Raw genomic sequence first — 21,682 nt, 5'->3', positions numbered from 1 at the left:
CTGCAAAAGCACCTTACATTATAAGTTTGTTATTCAATATATTCTGACATCATAGAAAGACATAATTTTTTTTCATGTTTCTGGAATAGTGTTCCTCAAACAACAAACTAGACAGACAAACACAAACCCTCAACTTGTTTTCCAACATGAAGTCTTCTTATGGCCAGCTTGTCCCAAAAAGAAGGCAAGAGAACCCTTAAAAATGGCAAATAGAATTAGATCAATGACTTTCCAGATTTCTACCAGATAAGTTAACATGTTTATAAGGGAATACATGTCTTCTGCTGTGGTTTGAATGTATGCCCCCCTCAAAGTCCATGTGTCAGAAAATTGTCCCCCAATTCAGAGCTGATGCCATCTGGAGGTGGGTCTTTGGAAGCAAAATGGTTATTGTTGGTTGACAATTTCACACAGCTGGGAAGGGGGACCTCAGTTGAAAAACTGTCACCACCAGATTGGTGCTATGGGGGCATTTTCCTGATTGCTAATTAAGGGAAAAGGACCTAGCTCACTGTGGGTGATGCCACCCTGGGAAGGTGGTCCTGGTTGGAGCAAGCCAACAAGCACCATTCCTCCATGGCTTCTGCTCTAAGCTCCTCCCTTGGATTCCCTTAATGATGGACTGTAACCTGTAAAGCTAAGACGAACACTTTCCTTTCCAAGTTGTTTGTGGCTAGTGTCTTCTCACAGCAACAGAGAAGCAAACTGGGACAGGGAATAATGGTGATCCAAGAGCTCAGAGGAGGAGTCCCACCGTGGGATTATGGCTCTGTGAGGAGCGTCAAGAGCAGCATGCTCCTTTCTCTTGTGTTTGGCCCTTGTGAGAAGGCCGTTACCAGATGCTCACCAGGCACATCTCAGCCTGGAACTGTGTAACAAGCAGATCCCTGATCATACCTTATTCCTGTCTAGCAGCACACAGGGACAGAGGCAGCCTTTTGTTCCTTCTGAACTCACAGCTTGGGTTCCCTGCACCCTCCCATGCTTGTGTGACACTGCTCACATCACTGACTGTCTCTCTCACATCTTCCATTCAGCCAGCACGGGATTTGCTGGGCCTCCCACTTGAAGCTGTATTTGTCTCAAGGTTCAGCCAAACCACGAAGTAAAAGTCAGTTAAGGATTTAAGACAAAGTAAGGTGCTACTCTTGTTTGAAACAATGGTGCTTGTTTATTTAAGGACTCTCCTGACAACCAGGGCAGGGCTGAAGGTAATCCCACAGAAGCCTCCGGCAAGCACTGGTGTGTTATGAGGACCAAACCAGGTGCTGAGGGACTAAGTGACTGTTTTGATTTGGCTGATGCTGTGAGCACAGAGGGCTGCTATGTGAAGGAAATGTGATGTATCCTTCATGGGATGCTACAAAAGGGCAGCATGGGGAAAGCAGGAAGAAAGGTACAAACCAGTGTCCTAGCTAAAAATAGCTCCTAGAATCGCTGTCCAGGCCGCCAGAAGCATGACAAGTTCTTCTGTCCCTGCAGCAGCACTGCAGTGAAGAACAGAAAAGGAAGGGGACGGGCAAGTTCAAAGGAAGACCCTGCTGCCTCTGGCCATCTCTATGGTTCTGTATGCTGTCATTTTCAAGGGACACAACTTCTGACAAACTCTCTGTACCTAGGGCTCTCCAAAGATTAGCAGATTCCTTTTTCCCCTCCCCCTCTTTCTCCTCTCCCCCTTCTCTTCCTCTTCTTCTTCTCTTCCCCCTCTTCCTCTTCCCCTCCCCCTTCATCATCACCAACCTTTATCGCTGTCTTTCAGTTCAGATAGGGCCCTCATTTGGTTCCTTCAGAAGATCAAGTGTGACTAACAAATAGAGGCTCCCACCTGCTGCTGTCCATGGCATTATCACACATGGAGCCCTAGTTTAAGGCAATTATTTGAGGAAAAATTTCACTTCTAATAGCAGATGAGTTAATCAAAGCTCAGTATATTACACATAGACATGAGTTCAGGACCTGACCCACAGCTTCCAACTACATGTTCCACGTTCCTTCTACTGAACACATCAGCTCTGCTTCTGTTAACAGAGTCATATGTTAGCCAAGGAGAGCTCCTCTAAGAAAGAAGATGAGTCACCCACTCATCAAGCAAGTGCTTGAGAACAGTAAGGCTCCCACCACCATTACAAACACTGAGATGAGATGGAAGGGAGCTACTTCTCTCTTAGTTTATTTTTACTGCTTATTACAAAGTACCTTACTTAGCCTGGACAATTAAAAAAAAATACAAAGTAATTTCTCCCAGTCTGCAAGTATGAGATGAGGGGCAGCAGACCGATGTCTGGGAGGGACATGTGTTGTTATCTTCGTATAGCTCCTCTTAGCTCACAAGGCTGGAGGGACAAAAGGACACCAGCACCAAGACTGTGTCCTATCAGGATGGATGGGAAGCACAGGACAAGGAGCTCTGAATCCTCCTCCAGAAGGGCAAGAACCCCATCCACGAGGGCACAGCCTGTGACATGCACACGTCTCATCTCAAAAGGTTCACCTCTTGGGACTATCACAGTGGTAATTAAACCTCAGCATGATTTTGGAAAAACAAACAAGCATTCCAAACACAGCACCTACTATGCAGTAGCCCTCAGGACACTCTCACCCTGAACCTGCAGCCATGTAAATGAGTGTAAGACAGGAGCGAGCAATGGAGAGACATCACAGAGCTGGCACATGAGCAGCCTGGACAGGGAAGGGAGGCAGCACTTATGGGTTGGTTGGGAAAGTCCAGTCCTATCAGCCCTCCTAGAGATTGTATGGGAGAGCAGGGCTGTTTGCTGAGTGGCCCCAACTACTCCAGAACTGGATTCCTGGCCTCATCATGGCCATCCACAGACTGTAGAGCCCCAGAAGGCAGCCTGATCAAAGCCCTTTGCCCCAAAGATGGTGGTAATAAATTACACCAGTTGAGCTAGTGGCTCCCTACAGAAGCCACAAGTAATAATGAAGAGGATTACACAGGAAACACCATGAGGTGTGTGTATGAAGTGGGAAGCTGAATATAGGCTGGTTGAGAAACAGAAGAAATGGGATAGAATATCCAGATGTGGAGGGCCTTAGACCTTCAGAAATGCCTCAGTTCCCAAGACCCTTGCAGTTATGATTCAAATATATCCTTAAGTAAATCCCTTCTGTCCCGAGAGAGCCAGGCTGTCGCCCTGGAGAAGAACTTCTCCCAGTGAAGACCCCTGTGGGAGCCTGCGAAAATGGCAGTGATTGGGTATACCCTCTGTGAAAATGTAGTAAGAGATGATAGATTACAAAAGAAACATATAATCTCTACAAAAAATATGGTATTTGATATACAGAAGTACAGAATATAAAGTATAAAAAGACTACTTTAGTAGTAGTATTTAGTATTACTTAGTAGTAGATATAATCTCTCCTAAGAAGAAAACTGACGTTCTTCTTTAGTGACCCCTGGGACAGGATTTATCCCTATAGCATCACAGCTCTGACTAACAAGGTTAAGAAGACCTCACAATGGCCACATGAATAGTGGGAGACCTGCTTTCCAGAGACTTGTATCTACAAGCAGAGCTGGTGTGGGGACATCACTATATCTTGCTTCTCAAGCTAGCCCTGGATATCTGCATTTTTTACCACTATGCACTTCTTATGAGTCAACCCAAATATGTAAAAATCTCAACAACATTTCAATTCTCTCAAAAACATCTGTCGCAAACTTAACCCAAACCATCCTATTTGGGGGCATTTTACTTTATAATTTATCTCTGTATTTCACAGTAACTTGCTGCAGTAACACTCCGAATGCAGTGTGAGCCTGCAGACAACGGGGAGGTTTCTGAGCTCCACTTTCTTATGCCCCAGGCTAGAAAGATTTTGAATAACTGTGTCACATAGGAAAATAAACTTGGCACTATACTTCTTAAAAGTTGTATGAACTAGGAGACTAAAGACGCCTGATGCCTCCTAAGGGAGAGGACGGCACATACACAATGACTTACGGTTTGTCTTCATTAGACGACAGACCTAGCCAGCAATAATCCAGAGTCCTGGACAGCAACCCTGGGAAGTGGCCACAGTGGCACTGGCCATAGGTTAACTTCTGGAAAGCAGAGTCCCTTTAGTACATTTAGTGGCCCACAGAGGGAATCACAGTGACCTTCTGGAAAAAGGTTCTGAATGACCACCAAGAACCAAATGCCATTTTTCCCTAAGCCACGCATCCATCTTCCTGCAGGGAGACAGACTATTATCTATAATAGACACAAAGTTCCTCCATTTGTTGAACTTTATGAAATTAGTCCCATATTCAGTAGATTGTGCTTTCCTCAGACATCCTGAGATGTGCAAACACAATACCCAATTTATTCAACAACTCCTTTATTTTGGAGAAAATCTTTCTGCTGCTCCCATGGTGATGTGTGACACAGTGGTGGATATCAAATGGAGACAGAGTCCAGGCTCCTTTGTAGTAGCTTCACTTTGGTCTGCAGAAAATGCTCACAGGGAGGTGGGCACTGGCAAGTATGAGCTCAGGAAGCCATTTACTCCACACTCAGCCAGGGGGTCTTCTGATGGAGCAGAGGGCACAGGATACTCAGGAAGACCAGCCTCTCAGGCCAGGACTGCAAACTCTGTGAAGTGAGGTCTTGAGTCAGCTAACTGTAGCCCACAGGCCATATCTGACGCCCAGGGCATCCTGAGCCACAGCCAGCCTGTGCACAGACACTTTGTACAGAGAGTCAGATATTTGGAGAGATAAAAAGGCACACAAAGTGGCCTTGATCTGAACTGGAGAGACTATGATAACCTCTGTCCTCAAGACTGCTTGAGAATTACCCCACAGTGAGCAGCACAGTTATGGAACATCGTTCCTCTGACGTGTTCCTCAGTGTTAAGAGCTAGGTGTTACTTTGGAAATGCATGACAAATGTCTGATTTCAATCAGCTACTTCACTCTCACCTAAAGTTCTAGGGCCCAAGGTGACATATATGCCAAGGCCAGGGGTTTGGGCTTATATGGTGCTGCTCTCCTGACAGATTCACACCATGGTACAAAAGAGCTGCTAGAGCACCAGCCATTGCATCTCAGCTAGGCATCTTATGCAAAATCAGGAGGCAAGTGGCACGTATAGGCTCCAAAAGTGGAAATCGAGTAGAAAGCAAATAAGATGCAGTCAAGAAACACATGTAACTGTTTACATCAAAAGACAAATGGCTTTGCTTTTACCCCAGAGCTAAAGTTTATAATCCAAAGTACAAAGGAAGTCTCAGCAAATGTGCGCTCTGTTTTGAACAAGTGTAGATTTAGGGTGGGAGACAGGAATGGAAAACGGAACTGGACCTGGCAATATACATCTGTAATCTGAGCCACTCAGGAGGCCAAGAAGGGGAAGATCCAAGTTCAAGTCTGCCTTGGCCAGAGTGAATTCAAGGCCAGACCGGGCAACTCACTGAGACCTCATCTAACATAAAAAGCAGAAATATGTGTAGGGATGTAAGTCAGTGGTAGAGTAGCAAGTGCGAGGTCTGGGTTCACCCTCCAGTCCTGTAAGAAGAGTTGGTTCTTGGGAGTCATGAAAAAGGAAGCCTTGCTGGTATAAAAACAAGTTACCGTGAAAAAGGACCTGAGCCTCCCCACAGGGCAACACCCAGCCCTGCCTGCCAAGCTGTGCAAGCACGTGGTCTAGGAAACCCAAGACATTCAATGAGAGTGACAAAGGCACCCACGACTCCACACACACACATCAACCACAATAGACTGAAGTATTCTGCGGGAACTGATAAACCCAAGCGAAGCAATTCCTCTATGAAGGAAGATGATAAAACAGAAATAGGGAGGAGATGGCAGCATTGGAGGAGCGGGATGTGAGCTCTCAGGATGTCACAGAGGGGGAAATAGTAACTGAAGATTAGCACGGATGTGCAGACAAGAAGGGGAGGCAGAAAAGGTAACACCAGGGTCAGACGTGATCACAGCAAGGAGGCCAGAGGGGAAATGGAAATAGAGATTTAAAAGATGAGAGAGAAAAATAAAAGGAGCAGACTCAGATAAAGTAAGTTCTAAGAACAAACTTGTAAAGATACAATTTAAGAAAACTTCCCTAAACCAAAAGCATGGTCAGATCTCCTTCCTAAGAGGTCACAAATCAGGAAGAGCAGGCTACTCTTTGTGGAGGGCTATCCTGATCCTGCTTTGTAGAAAACAAAAATTCCTTTAGGACAAAAACCCAAAAAGGTCAAGTGGCCTTGGATTCCTTTATACTAAGTTAAACTCTCAATACAAAAAAGGGTAGGTCAAGGATGTTATGTCTGACCCAAGTGACACTCATCCAGGTATAAGCAGACTGCCAGTCTGAGAAAACCGTACCCTTGACTGTGAACTTTAGGATATCTAAATAACAGGGAGAGTGAGGCAGAAGCTGGAAGTGAGTTCCAAATGCCACCATCACACGGGAAAGAGAGTTAAAGAAGCAAAGCAAGAAGCACACAGCGGGACAGTGTTTAGCAGGGCCGAGTGTGAAGTGCAAGGCAGCATGAGTTTGCCTCACATGCAAGCAGTGAGGGTGTGATACAAATGTCAAGACCGGGACAGGGATGGCAAGGGCTGTTAGACCAGATCAGGGACCATCCTGCCTTTTGCTGGCTGGAAGTCAAGCAGAATCTTTGGAAAAGCATGAGTCAGGAAGATAACCATCTCCAACTTTCCTGTTCAAGTACCGCTGGACCATCAAATCGCAGCTAATGTAAACTGCAAGTCTCAGGCCTTGCACCTTCTGGCCCTGCCTGATCCTGTGGATACAACTCTACCAAAGAGATACCCTTTTCATCTGCTTCCCCCTGGAGCCTGCAGTCATATGTCTTTGCTGCCTTCAGCATCTTGCACGTGTCACTGTCCCACCAACAGAGGATTCTATTCGATTTCTATGTTTTATGTAGGTTTTTCTTTTGATCTTTTGAGGTAGGGTCTCATGAAGGCCCGGTTAGCTTGAACTTGAGGTAATTCCTTTCTCTCAGTTTTCCAAGGGCTATGGTTACAGACATAAGCTTTCGAGTTTGCTTCCTGGAATGTTCCTTTTTCATCCCTAGACTGCTCAGCGCACCTTTTCTGAGTACTTTCTACGGTGCTAGAGATTGAGCGTGAGACCTCACACATGCTAGGCAGATGCTCTGTCACTGTCCTTTTGTTAAGTTTTAAAAGTTGGTTCTGGATCTCATGAAGTTCCCAGCCTGTCCTGAACTTACTCTACAGCTTAAACTGACTGTGAACTTGCAGTCGTCCTGCCTCAGTCTCTGGAGCAGTGGGACTGCAGACAGGTGCCATTAGGTCATTTCCCCTCATGGTTATCTGCTCACCATCAAGATCTTCCAGGTCCACTCCCCAGCTGGCGTCAGCTCACTGATAGATAACATGTTTTCCCTTATTAGACTGAAAGTGTGTGCAATTATTTATTTAATATATGCCCCTCCCACAAGACCGAAAACTCCAAGAAGGCACCGTTTGGGGCACTGTGAGTATGAAGACCTACAGTGGATCTTATGTGGACCAAGGTCTGCTGAGTTCATTTGGAAGTCTTTTCCCCATCCCATCAATTCTGCACCTGGAGCACCATGCATCCAGAAACCACTTCTGAAACCAAAGGACTTTCAAACATTCTGCTTCATACACCTTCTTTACCAAGGCAGGAAAGGACAATCCATTTTAGGAGTTCATTTGAGAGGACTGATGTGAGTTTTCATAACCTTCCCCCAGTACAGAGTCAGAAGACATTGTGTCTCGGTGTGTGGGGTTTCAGCAAAACTCTGGTATAAGTCTCCAAGTTGGATCTGTCACACAGAGATGGTAAGGGATAAAATCGGAAAGTTTTTCACTTACTTTGGATGTTCAAACTTGTCTATAAGATCAACCTTTTCTACCAGGTCTCCTCCGACTGTTCGGACGATGTCATAGAAATCATTCTCCGTGTAGTTCTCAGAGGGCAGCCAGAATGAAATGTCATTGAACACGGCGGGGTACTTGCTAAGAGGCTGACAAAATGGGAGAAAGAGACATGCACTTGTTAGTTGCTGAGAATACATTTTTCATGGGGCGTTTCAGCACCAATTAGGAAATACTTATAAAACATGATTTTAGTTTTGAATTTTCAGAAATAAATGAATTTAAAAGATAAACCAGTGTTCAAAATTAGCAAATTCTAGTTTGAATGCCTCAGATTCTTATCACATTCATGTATAACACTACCATATATTTATAATGTCACTAATGGTCAATTTACTAAAAAACAATTTGAAGATACTGTGTTTCAGCTTTTTTTATTTGAATACCCCAGAAAAAAAAAAGTTCAAACCTAATTAACACAGGACTCATTAACTTCTTGTGGTACTTTCAGGAAGCCATCTTAATAGGGAAATAAGTAAGAACTTGTTAAAACTGAGATTTCAATTAGTAAAGCAATTCTTTGTTATAATTTCTAATTATTAATATCAGGGACTGGGATGATAAGCCATCATTTAGAGATTATTTTTTAATTATGCTTTAAAGATGAGATAAACACAAATGTATCACTTCCCCCATTTTATTCCACTTATTCTTGGTTTAATAATTCAGCTGTTCATCATTGCATTAAATATTTAAAATTAGTTATGAATGCTTCAAAGATGCTGCATTTGTATTCATGCCTGTATATAGGTATAGCATAATTATATATATAGACACACATATAGACTTTAGAAGTATTTCCACAATGAGAAGTGTTGCAGCATGTAACTAGAAAATCCTACAGGAACATCTCGTAAATCTGTGCACTTTCGAGATGGGCAGATGTATAAATTGACTTATGCTAAATCTGGTATTACTATAAGCCCTTTAGTGAGTCATTGATTAGAAGAAATATAAAATTTTTAAATGGCACACTCTCTGAAGAACTAAAGACTCATACATAAGTGAATATTGAACTGGAAATATCAATAAGTTGTCAAACAAGTGAGTGAGTTTAGAACGCACATTTCAAACAGTCCCAACACTGGGCTGCTCTCTGCAGAACCTCCTTGACTCTGAGAAACACCCTGGGCTTTCTCTCTCTAGAGGGGAGTCAGGATGCTGTCATCGTCACAACCCGGGGATGACGAGAGCAGCTGGCACTTCTGTGGTTATGAATGAGGCATTCTCTTTTTCTTGTACAACCCTTTCTCTCAAGAAACATTGGACTTTAGGGAGATTAGAGAATGAGACCATAGTCTCAGTCTCAGTGGGTACCTGAGGTACCATATTTTCTGAGTTCTGATAAGAGGCAAGATCACAGAGAAATAGGGGAAGGTACCTCAACAGAGCATCTGTGCTAGTGGCCTGTGGACATGCCAATATAGTGACATGGTCAGGCAAAATGCCTCCCTTCAAGAGACTTAAAATATATAGAGTGTAGTAAGTGTAGCTTAAAACCCCATGCATTTAAAATTAACAATCCACACAATTAATTGCATTATAATCTATTTTGAAGATAAGCAACATAAGAAGTCTAAAGTACTAGTTTAACTAAATGGAGTATGAAGACTGGTGTTGCCTACTTAATAGAATCGAGAGTCACATGTGAGAATGGCCTGTGGGCATCTGTGGAGATGGACCTGTGCCTTCACTTTGTTAAGCAGGAAGCTCTGCAAATGTGGGCAGGACTATTCCCATTCCCAGGGCTTTGATCTAGGGCTGTATATGGACCAAGTGAGCTGTGCAAATGTGTTCCAGATTGTGGATTTTTATGTGAGCAGCTGCCTGAAGCTCCCTCCACTTTGACTCCCCTTCGTGATGGGCTGTGTATTTGAAGTGGGAGCTCAAATAACTCTTTCTCCTTATGCTTTTTGTCAGGGTATTTTATCACAGCAACAGCAAAGGGGACGAAGACAGGGAACAGTTACTTTACTAACTGGTAGGTATCAATGGGACACCTAGTGTATTTCAATAGGAATTCAACTCATGCTTTGTAAATAATGATATGAGCTATGATCCCCAAGATGTGGGTCTCCAAATGCTTAATCACCAAAATACCATGGTAGGGATGGTGAAATAGCTCAGTAGCTCAGTGATAGAATAAAGAATCAGCCTCTAGCATTAAAAAAAAACACTGATGGAAGTTCCTAGAATTGCGTTATAAAAGTTAAAATGATGCTTAAAAGCTTATACCAATGTGCTTGATTCTTCCCATTTGGAACTGTAACAATACATTTAAAAACCTGGATTAAACATATAATGTCTACTCATGATAGAAAAGCCACAGCAACAACTATGGATCAAATGAAGTTATTTTTCACATCTTAAAACAGAAGGTTAGACTGAGGGTTCATGGTGTGGTTCTATCACATGTCAGGGTAAAGGAACTACTCTGTATATAAAATATTCCTTGAGACAGAGAAGGCAAGCTCAGCCCATTCTATGAGGCTTGAAGACCAGATCAGAAAAGCCCTGCACACAGTTGAAGAAAACTGTCCATCAATTTATGTTGCGCATTAAGAAGCATGTCCCTCTACATGGTCCATCCTTTCATCTCAGCTCCAAACTTTGTCTCTGTAACTCTTTCCATGGGTGTTTTGTTCCCATTTCTAAGGAGGGGCATAGTGTCCACACTTCAGTCTTCATTCTTCTTGAGTTTCATGTGTTTAGCAAATTGTATCTTATATCTTGGGAATCCTAGGTTTGGGGCTAATATCCACTTATCAGTGAGTACATATTGTGTGAGTTCCTTTGTAAATGTGTTACCTCACTCAGGATGATGCCCTCCAGGTCCATCCATTTGGCTAGGAATTTCATAAATTCATTCTTTTTAATAGCTGAGTAGTACTCCATTGTGTAGATGTACCACATTTTCTGTATCCATTCCTCTGTTGAGGGGCATCTGGGTTCTTTCCAGCTTCTGGCTATTATAAATAAGGCTGCTATGAACATAGTGGAGCATGTGTCCTTCTTACCGGTTGGGGCATCTTCTGGATATATGCCCAGGAGAGGTATTGCTGGATCCTCCGGTAGTACTATGTCCAATTTTCTGAGGAACCGCCAGACTGATCATCCAGGGATCCACCCCATAATCAGCATCCAAACGCTGACACCATTGCATACCCTAGCAAGATTTTATCAAAAGGACCCAGATGTAGCTGTCTCTTGTGAGACTATGCCGGGGCCTAGCAAACACAGAAGTGGATGCTCACAGTCAGCTAATGGATGGATCACAGGGCTCCCAATGGAGGAGCTAGAGAAAGAACCCAAGGAGCTAAAGGGATCTGCAACCCTATAGGTGGAACAACATTATGAACTAACCAGTACCCCGGAGCTCTTGACTCTAGCTGCATATGTATCAAAAGATGGCCTAGTCGGCCATCACTGGAAAGAGAGGCCCATTGGACATGCAAACTTTATATGCCCCAGTACAGGGGAACGCCAGGGCCAAAAAGGGGGAGTGGGTGGGTAGGGAAGTGGGGGTGGGTGGGTATGGAGGACTTTTGGTATAGCATTGGAAATGTAAATGAGCTAAATACCTAATAAAAAATGGAAAAAAAAAAGAAGCATGTCCCTACAACATTAGTAGAGTTAAAATGTATGTTAAGAAAGGATTATTCTGAAATTACAGAAGTGATTTCAAGCCAAAATTAACTAACATGCAAAGAAAAATATCTATGATTATTTCATAAAGAGGAAGTATTTGATAAATTCATTATTAATTCATTATAAAAGAAAAAAATCTTAGCAAATTAGAACCAGAAGGCAACTTCCTTAACCAAAGTAGATATCTTAAAATCGGCAGCAGACACAAGATTTAGCCATATAATCTTAGGAGCATCACCAAATGTCAAGTGTCAGAGCAAGTGGGCTACTTTTACCACTGCCCTGACACATAGCAGACCACAGCAAAGCAGTAGAGGCTCAAAACAAGGCTGTGGAAATGCTCAGTGGTTAAAGTGTCTTCAGTACCAGTACCAGCATGAGGACCAGAGTATGGATCCTAAAGGTCACATAAAAACAGTGTGTGTTTGTGTGTGTGTGTGTGTGTGTGTGTGTGTGGGGGGTTATGCTAACCTATAATCTCGATAGTCTCAGAAGGTGGAGCCAGAGCCCAGAACAAGGTGGCTAGTCAGAGCTCCAGATTTGATTTAGATGCCTTGACTTAATAAGGTGGAAGAGTGATTCCAGACACCATCCCCAGGCTTCCACATGCAAAACCATTCAAACACACACACACACACACACACACACACACACACACACACACACACGAAAATGAAATCAAAGGGTATTAAAAGAAAACTAAAAGCTGTGAATAAAATTTCAAGAGGCAAAACTTTGTGAACTGGAGTTGGCCTTTTATAGTTATTTAGAGACTCATACACTTAAACATTCATAGCACACACTTGTCTATCTTTATATGATGGCTGCTGCTTCCAATGGGCTTGGAACAAAATCCTTGTTTTATTAGACAGGGTTCATCCAAGAGATCTCTACACTTTCAAACTTCATCCTTTAGAATATGTCTCTCTAAATGCCCCTTCAGATACACTGAAAAGCTTAATACAGTATTATCATTGTTGAGCTTGAAATATTTGTATTTTATATCACTATTTTTACTTTATTCTATGGCAATTATTGATGTTTAGCACATCTGAGAATGCAGTTCATCCATGTTTGGTGCAGGGCAGGAAGATCATAGTTAAGTGCTTCCATGGCCCCAGGCCCACCCTAGGCCTCCTGACTGTTTGGGTTATTTTCTGAGTTCATGTCTCACTTTTTCCTCTGAGCTACCATGCTTGGCCCATCCAGGAAGCCTAGCACCCTCTGATAGATTCCCGGTGAACTCCAGTTGAGTTCATTGTGCCACAGGGCGTCTGTATAGGGGCTGCATGGGCTTGGCTTCTAAGGAGGATACAAAGCATCAGAAGTTTTTGTTGTTGTTGTTGTTTGTTTTTTATTTTACTAGCGTATGCCCCAAGTCCATTAACCTTACCCCATTGCTTCTCTTGTCACTGGCTGACTCACTTAGGGGTGCAGTCCACAGACCTGGGCGGGGTGGTAAAGAGTTCACTACCCAGACATTGGTGTGTTAAACTGGACAGAAATGGAGCAAGCCTGGCTTGAATTCTCTTATCTCCTTGGTTCACTGGTTTCCATCTGTTCTTCTGTGTAAAGGATTAATTCGGATGTTTGAAGGTTTTCTTGCCCTTAAATAAGAACATGTCTCTCTAAATACATCTTTAGATATACTGAAAATATATTTGTATTTTATGCCACTATTTTTACATTACTCAACAATAAATTCTTTTAGTTTTCAAATACATTCATTTAGACATCTGTATCTTTTATAAAATATATTTATATAAATATAGATATATTTCTGTACTGGGGATAAAAATCCAGCTGTCATGAAACTATACCTCCAGCTTTAAAAATAACTCTTGCTATTTTCAAATTTAATTGCATAGATATTGAAAAATAGATAACAATTACTTATGGTTTTGTTGAAACTTGTTCTATATCACAGAACATGGTCAAGTCTGCACATGTTTTCAGTATGGTTGGAGACTGGACCATCTTCATTTTGGCACAGAGTTCTATACACACTCACACACACACACACACACATATATATACACATATACACACATAGAGCTCCCTCTCTTATTGCACCCTACAAATCTACATCCCTTTCATTTTATGTGTTGAATTTTTCCTGACCTATCAGTTTCTAATAACAGATAATAAAATTACCCACTCCTGTCACTTCATAAACTCTCATGGTAATTCTCTCAGTGTTACATCAGTTTTTGAATCTATATTGTTAGGTACATAATAGTTTATTATACCTTCAGTAGTTGAAAGAGCTTGCTGCTCCTTCAGAACCTCTGACTTTGTTTCTGAGCCCTCACATTGAGTAGTTCACAATTTCCCACAACTTCAGCTGCAGGGATCTAACCCCCTCTTTCTGGCCCCCACAGGCACCTATGTGTGTACCCAGTCCCATATAGACATGTGCACATGAATAATGAAAAATAAAAATCTTTAAAATTTAGTGAAATAACTTTTTTTGTGTGTGTTTCTTAAAAAGATAAAACTCAAGACAGCTATCATAAAGAATGGGAAGTGTTGGAAAAGCCTTGTTGGAGGAGATGAAGATGTTTGTCTTATTTAGGAGCTAAGTAGAGACACTAATTATACTTTAAGTTACTTTAAATATATAAGACATTTTATGAGTCCATTAAGAATTTCATACATGTGTAAAATGTATTTGACGGTGTTCATCCTCCACTCCTCCCATATCTCCCCTTTCCCTCTCAACTTTGGGGCTCCTCCTACAAGTTTGTGCTGCCTATATACTCACAGGTGTAGGACTATGCACCACAGTGTGGCTAACCCATCAGGGCTCAAGCTCTTAAAGAAAACTGACTATCCTTCCCCTGGAAGCCATCAAACCATATATACCTCCTCAATTAGGGGTGGGGACTAATGAAATCCTCTACCTCCTCCAGAACGCTGACTGGGCTGGCTTTGTACAGGCAGCAGCCATTGTGGGCACAGGAGTACAACAAGCCTGCCATGTTGACAAGAGTTTGGGGGAAAAGCGCTCTGATGCAGGTGCCTTGTTTATGGCTGAGTGTTTCACAGATACTCTCTGCTCTCTGACTTGTGAGTTTTGTTTTAACCACCACCCACTGAACAAAGAATTGTCTGCTGAGGTCTGAGAGCCATACTAATCAGTATACGGTCAGAGAGATATCAGTGTTCAGGGCAGGCTGATGCCATGTCCATTGAGAGAACTGTTTATGTTGGCTGGAATACATTTCACAGTTTCTTCTGTCCCAGAAGAAAAGCTATTAGAATAATTTTTAAGTTGATCATTCCAGAAGAAGGTAGATGAGAAGAAAATACATGAAGCCCTATATTGATGACAGTCTTGTTCTAGAGTATCTTAAGAGGAAGAAAGGAGCAAAGGTGACCAGTATCCTTATCAAGGTCTGTGTGTGTATGTGTGTGTATGTATGTGTGGGGGGGGGGAGGGGAGAGGGGAGAGGGGAGAGGGGAGAGGGGAGAGGGGAGAGGGGAGAGGGGAGAGGGAGATAGGTACACCCATGGCCTCATGCACAGCAGACAAGTTAGGCAAGACCTCTGCTACTGAGCTACATGACAGCTTGTATTGTGCAGGGACTTGGAAGGCACATGTAGTTGCTACAAGGGTGAGATAGGGTGAGAAGAACAAATTTGTTACCTCAGCAGAATGATGATGGCAATGTTTACCTCAGGAACCAAGTGGAAGCTTGTTAACAGTCCCCCATTTCAATAACTGAGAAGAAAACAACTGAAATATAGAAAGGTCCCTAAGTGTAAGGGTTTTCAGAACCCTGCCCTGCGGTGCACTTCTCTCCTCTGTCATGGAATCAGGGATGGGAGAACCAATACAAAGAGGAAACTCAGTGCTGGGAGTAGCACAGGCCTCTGCCTCTGACAAAGCCATCTCTTGGCATTTTCTTCATACTGTAAAGCTAACCTACAACAGAGTGAAGTCTTCCACCTTTCTAGGTATTAACGTCCTCTTTACTAGTCTTTGCTTTCCTTTCTGTGACAAAACAGCTCAAATGATACAAAAGGAGGAGTGGCTTGTTTTGGCTCAGTCTGAGAGGTTTCACTCCAGGGCTTCCTGACCTTGTAAGGCAGCCTGACATTATGGCAGAAGAAAGGAGAGGAGGAAGCCGCTCACCTCACTGCAGCCAGTGAACAGAGAGAGAAACAGGAAAGGCTGGAGTTTCAATGTCTCTCTCAAAGATACTTTACATGACCTAACTTCCTCCCTCCTAGACACTATGTCCCAGTAGCACCACATGCTGGGGGCCACATCAGTGACACCTGGGCCTTTGCACTGTTACCTTATAGCACCTGGGTTCCTCTCTTGCTCTCTTTGACAAATATCCTTGAATAGTTTTTTTCCCCAAATAAAAGTCTGCAGCAGGCAAATCGTCTCAGCATTTCCACATCTAAAGTCCCCTGCACTTAAATAATTTGGCAGTGCACAAACTGTGGGCTATGGTTGTTTCGCCTCAGCACTTTGAAAGTATTTCCTGGTACCTATTAGTAATGATGACAAGTCTTCTGTCAGTTAGCGCTATTCCTTCACAGGTAATGTGTCTCTCTTTCCTGACAGTTTGGAAGCCTGCGTCTTTATCCCTAAGGCTCTGCAGTCTGCCTCTGATGAGGGTGAGTATGCATTTATCTTTATTTATTCTGCCCCGTTTGCAGAGTATGCTCTTAACCAGAGAGTCTGGGTCTTGTTCTAATTCTGAAAGATTCCAGTCACTACTGCTCAGTCATTCTTTCCATTGTTTGCTGGAACAGCAAGCATCAGGACTGCCTGTGCCCACTCCTAAGTCTGTCTTCCATTTCTGTTAAGTGATCTTCTGAGGTTTTTAACCTGTGTCTGCATTACAGGTGACTTTTTCAATAGCTTATCTACTTCTTCCTTACTGGAGACTCATAGCCCCTGCTTACTTTCCCTCTGTGCTTCAATGAATCTATGACTTGTTTCTGAGATGCCAATTTCTTCCTTCTCACCACTATTCATACTTCATGTCTAGGTTTTGCCCCCAATTAACAATTTCTGGCCAGTTTATTTATTTACAGTTACTTTTCCTCCATCATTCCTTCTTTTGAAGATATGAGGCATGTGTTCTAAATACTGCTTTTGACTTGACCTCAATTAAAACCTGACTGTTCATTTACAAAGCTGACAGGCTAATGTAGGGCATCCCGAGAAATATGTGACCTGTGGGCACACTCACTCTTCCTGGCCTACAATCCTGTGGGTCCTTCACTTACAACTCCAGGCTTTAAGTGGAGGTGGCCATGGTGATCTGGGTCTCTGCCCAACGGTCCCTGCTGCTGAAGCTGTGTCCACTCCCATCATCCCTGACAGAGCAACAGTGAATCAAGACTGCACATAAGCTAGAGGCCACACCTGACAGTAGTTCTGGGCCTCCCTCCCTTTCAAGCAGAGTACAGGCTCTGGAACAGAAGGCCACACTCAGCTTGTCCAGTCCTGGTGCAGCATAAGGGCTACACCATTGCCTCCACTGCAATAGCTCTGGAGCACACAGCATTTTCAGATTCATGCTCTCTGCCACGTGTGTGAGTTTGTCTCTTGCCATAACAATCTGTGGTTTTTAAAGTGGAACAGTGGGACAATGACTTGTCTTTTCAATTTTCTCTTTTTAGATTCTAATCAGTTCTGTGTTGTTGGAGCAGGCTAAGAACTGCAGCCTATGAAGCAGCACCCACTGGACCACTCCTTCACGTACCAGCCCTCTCTGTTGAGTGGGAGGGCACAGGGCTCTGCAAATGTGAGGCTTAAGTCATGCTTCCTTAAAGAACATATTTTCAGAAATACAGATGTTTATAAAACACTTCTAAGATTGACAAGCCCAGTGATTTTGACAGCTTGGAATAAGAAGGAAATCGATGTATGTGCTGGTTGGTTTGTCAACTTGACATGAACCTAGTCTTACATGAGAGCAGGGAATCTTTTTTGGGAAAATGTCTCCATAAGACTGGCCAGTGGGCAAGTCTGTTGGGGCAATGTCTCAGTCACTGCTCAAGATGTGAGGGCTCAGACACTAAGCAAGCAAACCAATGTGTGGCTCTCTTTCACAGCTTCTGCTTCAGTTCTCTTTCACAGACTTCTACTTGCGTTCTTGATCTGACTCCCCATTATGAACTGGTTGTCTGGAAGTGTAATATGAAAATAAACGCTTTCTTATGTAAGTTTCTTTTGGGTCATGGTGTTAAATCAATGTGCAATAGTCACAATTGAGGCATACAGTTCATATATAGATTTTTGGGATGACTATACTAAGGGAGTAAAAATCTAAATTTGTATTTTGCTAATAAATCATATTTATATGGACACATGTACCTACAGTGTGAAGACTATAACTACTTATGGAAGTATGCATCAATGCATCATTATCATCTTACAGTAGCTATCAGATATGCTTAACTTTAAAGTCTTCCTTTTGAGTACAGGAGAGGTGCTCAGTGTGTAAGAGTACTTCCTACAGAAATAACAGACCCTGACCTTGAATCCCCAGAACCTACATAAAAGCCATCTATATTAGTCAGGGTTTGCTAAAGGAACAGAACTAATATAGTGAAAAAAATAAAGGGAATTTATAGATTGGCTTAATTCAATATTACCGGTATATTTATAAAATTGGGGAAATCCTTATTTTAGAGAAAGGTACACATGCAGGAAGAAATCATAGGATAATAGCAACAGAGATTGGGACCACATGTCTGCAAGCAAGAGAATGCCATCGATGGAGAGAACCATCAGAGGCTAGAATAGAGGCATGGGCTAGATGCTCAGAAGTTGTCAACCCAGTAGTGGCTGACTCATAGTGTCCCAAACTCTGAGATGAGGCATAAACTCTGATGATTCCCCATCTAGTGGCTGATTATGCCACAACTATGATAGTTAATCTCTGTCAAGCTGACAGCATCTCCAGCCACCTGAGAGACTAGCCTCTTAGTCAGGTTAGTTGAGGTAGGAGGATCTATGCACTATGGTAGTAACCATGATGTAGGAATGGAATCCTGAACTGTATAAAAGAAAGCCAGGTTAGCCCAGGCACACTTCCCTCTGCTTCCTATTGGATACAATGTGACTAGCTACCTCAAGCTCAGGGCACCAGGAATCACCTACCATGTTAGACTTGACTTTAAAATTGTGACCCATCATAAACCCTGTCCTCCACAAGTTGTTTTTTTTTTTTTTTCTGGGCATTTCATCACAGCAACAGGAAGAGTGTGGTCCCTTTTGGAGAGAGTGAGCAGCGATGGCTTGTCTTTTTCTGTGTCTGGGTAAAGAAACATCATCTTGGTCTCTAGGTAACTGACTGGGTCCTTTCCTGCCAAACCAAGACCATTCCATAGCGGTGAAGATAACTTGAGTGACATTCATGAATATACAGTAGCTATTTAGCTAAAATGTTGATTTGGGCAGCTCAATTGACATATAAGTGTAATAGATGTATATGGCCAGTTATGAATTTTTTTGTTTTTTGTTTTTTTTGGGACAGGGTTTCCCTGTGTAGTCCTGGCTATCCTGGAACTCACACTGTAGACCAGGCTGGCCTCAAACTCAGAAATCTGTCCGCCTATGCCTCCTGAGTGCTGGGATTAAAGGCGTGTGCCACCAGTGCCAGGCCAGTTTTGAATTTTAAGTTTACCAAGGAGAATGAAATAAAAAGTGTAAAGGTGAAATTCTGTTTAAGAGCATTCTGCTATCCTGGTTAACAGTACACATGTACACTGGTTAACAACACTCTTGTATATTGCTTGGTACCTGTGTCAGACTCTTCCTCCACATATAAAGGACTCTCCTGAGGTTACAATCCTCAAAGGCTCTCTTGTTTTTATTCTATAATAAAATCACAATCTCTAGCTTCTGTGAATATGTCTTAAGTGAAGGGACCAGCACACAGTGGAGTGCTCGCTCCCTGAACCTGGATTAGGACGAATCACACCTATACACCTATTTTTACAGAGAAGTCCTTAAGAAGTGGGGAAGAAAAGTAAAGTGGCTGATCTCTGACTCAGGCAGTGTTCTGGCTAGTTTTGTGTCAACTTGACACAAGCTGGAGTTAACACAGAGAAAGGAGCTTCAGTTGGGGAGATGCCTCCATGAGATCCAGCTATAAGGCAGTGATCAAGGGGGAAGGTCCCCTTGTGGGTGGAACCATCTCTGGGCTGGTAGTCTTGGGTTCTATAAGAGAGCAGGCTGAGCAAGCCAGGGGAGGCAAGCCAGTAAAGAACATCCCTCCATGGCCTCTGCATCAGCTCCTGCTTCGTGACCTGCTTGAGTTCCAGTCCTGACTTCCTTGGTGATGAACAGCAGTATGGAAGTGTAAGACGAATAAACCCTTTCCTCCCCAGCTTGCTTCTTGGTCATGATGTTTGTGCAGGAATAGAAACCCTGACTAAGACAGGCAGTAAACAGCAGCAAATGACATTGCAGGTGTGACTTTAAGAGGGGAAGAGGGGAGGTTTGTGTTAGAATGGGCTAGGATGTGGTGGTATGTTCTGCTTGGGCAAATTAATTAGAGCAGGCAAAGGAGACTCTGATTGCTGGATATATATATATATATATATATATGTGTATGTCTGTATGTATGTATAAATAGATAGATAGATAGATAGATAGATAGATAGATATAGATATAGATATATAGATGGACCTTGGGAGTCAGCTTTAGGAACAAATGTGACATAAGAAAGTATCCAGATAAGGAAATAGACCTTGGTGGTTAGCTTTAGGATGTAACCTATGGTTTACAAGGGAGATGGGAGAGGGAAAGGCAAAGCCTGCTGACACCAGAATTTGTCATGCTTGGGCTTGCTAGAACCCTTTAATAAATCGTCTCAAGGAAGAGCACCCTTGTAAGCTCAGCTGGTAGCTGGCCTGGCGTGGTGTTTCCTCATTCAGTGTTTTGTTTCTACATGGAAACCATCCTCTTACCTTACAACATTCTAGGCTTCAGTATTCCTGAGTCCGAGTGGCAGAGCCCCACCCTCCACAATGCAGTTTTACTGGCTCTAGTCAATCATAATAAAGTCCACCTCCAAATTTCCCTCCATTTAGTTGCGATACTTTGGGTTTGGGGATGGGGATTAACATTGACCAGTTGTCCAACATTAAAGGGTCTTGTTCCCCTAACAAGTTCTTCAGATTTCTGCAGCTGTCAAGATGACTTTTAGCTAGCTTTAAACCCTTCCTAAGTTGACCCCTTGAATTCTAATGCGATTATATTCTTAACTACCCTTAGCATCCCTGGGAGCTGTGTGCCAAGCAGGTACTTTATGTGCACTGTCTCATTAATACATAGTGCTGTCCTATAATACATGGACAGATACTATAGATAGCCCCACAGTGTTCCTGAGGGACCTGAATCACAGAGCTTTAAATATTTTGTCTAGTTTGGCTAAGATCATTCAGGAAGAGCATATATACCAGAGCTAGACTATTACTAGTGTCTAGTTTTAGGGCCTCTCATTTAAAACTGAGAACTCTGTCTTAGTTGTAGCTGTTAAAACCAAAACGCCGCAGCTTGATGGCCTAAATAACAAACACTTTTTATAGCTCTAGAAGCAAACTGAGAGGCTGGGAGGCACTTCTTCCCTCAGTACTCTTCCCCAGTGTGTGTGTGTTTAAGAGAGATCCAGAGACAAAGACAGACATGGAGAGAACACAGGCTACATTTGGAGGCCAGAGCTATCACTCTCTACCCCGTTGTTTGGTTTTTCAAGAAGGGTTTCTCTGTGTATCCCTAGATGTCCTATAACTCACCCTGTGGACTAGAGTTGCCATGCCTCTTAGACTAGATCCTTTGCCTCCCCATTGGTCTGAGACAGGCTTTCTTACTGAACTTATAGCTAGGCTAGTGGCCATCAGACCCAAGTGATCCTCCCATGTCTCTACCCCTACCCAACCCCAGGAGCCCTAGTGATACAGCATGTGTTTACAGCTAGGATTCTGGTACAGGGTTCCTAGCTGAGGTCCTCATGCTTGAGAGTAAGCTCTCATCACTGAGCATAGTCCACAGGCCACCTACTCCCATTTCTGAGAGCTTCACCTTCATGCCCTAACCACTTCACTAAGATTCCTGATACCCAAACCCAATAATACTGGAGGTTAGGATTTTA

At 42.9% G+C, this 21,682-nt stretch overlaps 1 protein-coding gene across 11 annotated transcripts in view; it reads right to left on the bottom strand.

The window, feature by feature from the left end:
• The window catches only part of Fars2 (phenylalanine-tRNA synthetase 2 (mitochondrial)), a 420,168-nt gene that overhangs the window by 119,525 nt on the left and 278,961 nt on the right, over nucleotides 1–21,682 (bottom strand). For 10 of the 11 annotated variants that reach the window (XR_003950479.1, XM_011244345.3, XM_006516769.4 and 7 more), the window contains one exon: nucleotides 7,841–7,992. Coding sequence is in view for 10 of the 11 variants with exons in the window: in XM_011244345.3 (XP_011242647.1) it covers nucleotides 7,841–7,992 (152 nt within the window). In the remaining variant the exon portion in view is untranslated. Of the gene's footprint in view, nucleotides 1–4,327; nucleotides 4,599–7,840; nucleotides 7,993–21,682 lie in introns of those variants that run through there. The other variant, XM_006516770.4, reaches the window with a different exon arrangement.

This window comes from Mus musculus, chromosome 13 (assembly GCF_000001635.26).
Source record: "Mus musculus strain C57BL/6J chromosome 13, GRCm38.p6 C57BL/6J".
Taxonomy (NCBI): Eukaryota; Metazoa; Chordata; class Mammalia; order Rodentia; family Muridae; genus Mus; species Mus musculus.
The sequence above is the reverse complement of the archived record's forward strand: the minus strand, read 5'-3'. Positions and strand labels throughout refer to the sequence as shown.